Source organism: Myotis davidii, unplaced genomic scaffold (assembly GCF_000327345.1).
Source record: "Myotis davidii unplaced genomic scaffold, ASM32734v1 scaffold544, whole genome shotgun sequence".
NCBI lineage: Eukaryota > Metazoa > Chordata > Mammalia > Chiroptera > Vespertilionidae > Myotis > Myotis davidii.
Window position 1 is genome coordinate 2936741 of NW_006297018.1, and position 5334 is coordinate 2942074.

Here is a 5334-nt window from a genome sequence, read left to right on the forward strand (position 1 = left end):
GACAAAGATAGAATCGTAAAAGCAGCAAGATAAAGACAGTCAGTTACCTACAAGGGAGTACCCATACGACTGTCAGCTGATTTCTCAATAGAAACCATGCAGGCCACAAGAGAGTGGCAAGAAATATACAAAGTGATGAATAGCAAGAACCTACAACCAAGATTACTCTATCCAGCAAAGCTATCATTCAGAATTGAAGGTCAGATAAAGAGCTTCACAGATAAGAAAAAGCTAAAGGAGTTCATCACTACCAAACCAGTATGATATGAAATGCTAAAGGGTATTCTTTAAGAAGAGGAGGAAGAAGAAAAAGGTAAAGATAAAAAATTATGAACAATGAAGTGACAACGAATACATGTCTATCAACAAGTGAATCTAAAAATCAAATGAATAAAAAATCTGATGAAAGAATAAACTGGTGAATGTAATAGAATCAGGGGCATGGAAAGAGAGTGGACTGACAATTCTCGGGGGGAAAGGGGTGTGGGAAGAGATTGGACAAAGATCTTACATGCATGTATGCAGTACCTATGGATGCGGACAGTGAGGTGGAGAGGGCCTGGGGTGAGGTGGGAACTGGGTGGAGGGGAGTTACGGGGGGAAAAAGAAGGACATCTGTAAGAATCTGAACAATAAAGATTAAAAAAAAATCAACTTTAAAAACACTTTTTGATTGGTTATAGCTTTATAAGTGCTATACACAATTTTATGTTTAAACACATAGAATGTGATTATAAAATAAGAAGGAAAATTTCCTCATATGACAAAAACAAATGACTCATTTACTTTATTGTTCAGCAAACAGTATTTTTTATGTGCCTGGCACTGCTAAGCCACAGGCATACAGTAGAATACAGGAAAGGCAGGCATTAAGTCATATACAAACAAATATTTAAATTCAATTGATAAGCCTGGGGTTCTCACTGAGGTGAGAATGATGATGGGAATCAACAGTGATATTTAAACTGACACCTGACAGACTTGAGTAACAGACTGGACTAGATTAGAGCTTTACCTGATTTTATTCATTATCCCCCAAATTTTAATACTACAGATAAACAATATATCTGTTTATATGTTGTCTGAGTAATATCTTTTGCCCTATGGGGGTAAACACCACCCAATAAAAGGGGAGGAGAAAAGTAGTCCAGACAGAGAACTGTAACTGTGCAGACCTTGAGTCCTACTTAGTTGATAGACTACTATAAAAATTATCTCTTCGCTATTGCAGTTTTTTAAAATATATATATTTTTTATTGATTTCAGAGAGAAAGGGAGAGGGAGAGAGAGAGAGATAGAAACATCAATGATGAGAATCACTGATTGGCTGCTTCCTGCACACCCCACACTGGGATCGAGTGCAACCCTGGCATGTGCCCTGGATTGGAATCGAACTGTGACCTGGTTCACAGGCCGATGCTCAACCACTGAGCCATACAGGCCAAGTTGCAGGTTTTTAAGATGATTTTTAAATTAAATTTTAATTATAGTTGACATGTGATTATTATATTAGTTTCAGGTATACATCACAGTGATTCAACATTTATATACCTTGCAAAGCAATCACCATTAAGTTTACTATCTTTCACCATATAGTTATTACAGTATTATTCTCCTATTATTGTTCAATACCAAATATTCAGTTTTGAGTAATGCTGAATTTGAGGAACATGTGAGACATCTTAAGTGAAAAAGTCAATAAACAGGTGGATATCTGGGTGTGAAGCTTAGAGGGAAGGCTAAACCTGAAAAGGGGATAAAGAAGAACCAACCAGGGAGATTAAAGAAAGAGTTATTGAAAGAAATAAACTACATTAGTTACCAGGGTTGAGAGGTTAAGCATTATGAGGATGGAAAAATATGTGACAGATTTAGTAAACTAGAAGTCACTGCGCCCTTACCTGCTGACAGGGATGAATGGAATAAATGTAATCCATGTAGAGCCATCTGCTCATCTCCAAAATCTATATAGGATGAAAATCAGAAGGAAAGTTAGGTTGCTGACCTTATAAAATAAAAGTAAACATTCAAAAAAACAGTATTTTAAAAAAGTTGTCCTTACTTGTTTCTGAAATTAACGCTGATGATGTAAGTAAAATGAAAACCTCCCGATTTTCTAAGCATTTGATGAGTGCCTTAAATATTAAAAAAATAAAAAGATTAAATTCCTCCCCTCACTCTACCACACTACTAATTCAGTAAATTTTGAGCTCATGAAAAATAAACAAATATGCAAAAAATTTGAAATGTTAGTGTTTATGACAGTGGTTCTCAACCTTCCTAATGTCATGATCCTTTAATACAGTTCTTCGTGTTGTGGTGACCCCCAATTTCATTGTTACAAATTGAACATAATTAAAGTATAGTGATTAATCACAAAAACAATATGTAATTATATATGTGTTTTCCGATGGTCTTAGGCGACCCCTGTGAAAGGGTCGTTCGACCCCCAAAGGGGTCTCGATCCACAGGTTGAGAACCGCTGGTTTATGAGAATCAGGACAATTTTGCCTTTAGTATCAGAAACTGCAAGTTCCTTAACACTCAATTAATCTTGGCCCTGTTAGGACTACATATAGTAACTAGAACATTAAGGGTTAATTTTAGGATAGTTTTCAACTACATAATAAACCTATCAAAAAAGAGTAATGTCATTTTTTTATTGAGTTGCTTGATATTTCATACTGCTGCCTAAATAATCAATCTGTTACCATTTAGCTACTACAAATGTAAGGAAAATCAGGCCTATGATTAGCATCTTAAGCTCATGTTTATATATAACATGTCATAGAACCCCAGAACTAGGAAGACTGGAAGATTCTATGTAATAAAAGAATCCTTTCTACAGCATCTGAGAGATAAAAAATAATAGAAAATAACATAATTAGCTTATGCAGCAATGAAAACATGCAGATGAAAATAATTTTTTCTCTTTTCTCCCCTCCACCACAGTCTTCAGTGGAATCTTGATCTAAAACAAAACAAAAAAAAACTCCCAAACGAACAACCTTTAAAATTTTAATGTTTAAAATTGGGGAAATTTTGTGCCCAGGTCAGGGCAAGTTATCTAAAAGCTATCATTCTAAATTATAAAAATAACAGTTTCTCTTTTTCATTATGCATCATTTCTAAAGCCAATGCTCATGCAATTTTTTAAGTTAAAAAAAAAACCCCAACACACCAAACTAAAAATACATTGTTTTATAAAATAAAACATTCTATTGAAAAAACTGATAGGTTAGAAGCCTAAAAATATGGCAAATTGATAAATTAATCAATAAACACTTCAAGTATGAAAAAAGACTTATTTTCTAATTATATTAGAACTAAGTTATGACACTGACAATTCACTATTGCAAGTTTCTATAATCTTCTATTACTGCCCTTATGCATTTGATAGTTGACATTTCTGTCTTTTCACAGTCTTTTTAAGTTCCTTGATGGTAGGGACTATTTTCTCTTTTTGCTTCTGGCACCTAGTAAGCACTCAAGAATTACCGAATACATATACGAATAACTACATATACCCATAGCTTTGATATCTATTAAGTTGCAAAGAGGTAGAACTCTTGTTTCATTTTCGATTGATGTAGCAAGTGAAAGTGACAAATTAGCCTCTACATTGTTCTGCATGTTAGTTTTGTAAAATAGATGAAAAATAAAATCCCTATTTACTTAAAACCATACATTTCTATCTTCCAAAAATGTGTGCAAATAGAATAAAAATATGCAGTATATGAAGCAAGAAAAGCATGGAGTACTGAGGAAAAAGAACTTAAAGTGATATGTAATTCCCATAACTAATTATTATTACTAAACGGGTTTCAATGAAAGCCAAGTTCTGCACCAATATGGGTTTCAATACTACAGCAGGTCCTCGGGTTACATTGGAGATCTGGTCCTACAGTGTGACATAAAGCGATTTTCGCCATAAGTCAGAACCCACCTACATAAGCACCTACGTCACTCACATGGAGCACATACACAGCAGTAATGAAGTGATACAGTAAAAATATTTAAAAGAAAGATAACAATTCCTGACCTTTACTTGTGGTAAGTAAATAATAAAAAATATAGAGCACATATGTACATATATAGAAATGACAGACCTTTTTTTTTTTTTTTTAATAAATGGGAGATGGCGAAATAACCACGAAATGACGTATGTCGAGTCCAACGTAACCCGTAACCCAAGGACTGTCTGTTTAAGTCAGAGGTGGGGAACATCTGGCCCGAGGACCATATAAGGTCCAAGAAATCATTTGGGCTGGCCCTCCCAAGGCATTAGGGGTGAGTTAAATAAATGTATGACCAAATATAACAAGCTAATTTTTAAGTTGATAAATTTTGTATGGCCCTCGAATGATGTTATATCCAAAAGGCCCTTGGCAGAAAAAAGGTTCCCCACCCCTGCTATAAGCACTCACAAGTAGTCCCTTCATGAATGCATTTTTTGAAAGTATCTTTGGACTTTATTCCTTTTAATTTCCAAATATAAAATGGACTATGGTACTTTAAAAACCATAGCCTACAATCCTATAGTAGTTAGTTATCCATTCAGCATCCAATGTCACCGATTCTAACATTTTGCTGTGGAGCACCACTCTCTGTAGATTGGGTGGAACTAACCTCATACCCAGTTCTGGTAAGTGAGTTCTGAATGGTCTGAGCTAATCAGTGCAGGCCATTCCCTTTGCACTTACTGACTGAGAGATGTGCAGAGATTTCTCTCCCCGCCTTCCTCTCCTTCCCGTTCTATCTTCCTCCTCCCCCCTCCTTCTCTCTCTCTACCTCTCCATTCCCCACTTCCTCCTCTCCTCTCACTCCCCTCCCTCTTAACACCTAGAATTGAAAAGTTAAGCCTATTAAGTCCCTTTATTGTTTAATCCAGCTTAGGTTTCTGTTACTTGTAACTTCAAGTACCGTATTTGCCGGTGTATAAGACGACCCCCTAACATTTCCACTCAAAATACAGAGTTTGTTATATACTCGCCGTATAAGACTACCCCCTCTTCCGCACACCTTCCACACACCAAATAAAAGGTAAAACAATATCAGATTTGATTTTAACATTTTAATTTATATTCAAATGCTTATGACATGCAGGAAAACTGTCACAAGGCTGTATGTAATCAAACATATACATAAAACAGTGCAAGTTTATTACCGGTAAACATACCGGTAATTCACTAAAGAAAACACACTCTATAGACTGGTACCGTAGATGCTTCTCAGGAACACAGGCAAGCAGCCCACAACCTAGAGGGACTGTCAATGATAGAAGTAAGATAACAAAAAGAGGTAGAGAGCAAGTGCCGGGCAAGTCCCTAGCAA

The 5334-nt window shown here is 35.7% G+C and overlaps 1 protein-coding gene across 1 annotated transcript in view; it reads right to left on the reverse strand.

Annotated features, from left to right (window-relative positions):
- The window catches only part of FAM208B (family with sequence similarity 208 member B), a 98119-nt gene that overhangs the window by 36272 nt on the left and 56513 nt on the right, over positions 1-5334 (reverse strand). Inside the window, 2 exon segments of the mRNA XM_006772625.2 lie at positions 1902-1964; positions 2063-2135. Coding sequence (XP_006772688.2) covers positions 1902-1964; positions 2063-2135 — 136 coding nt within the window.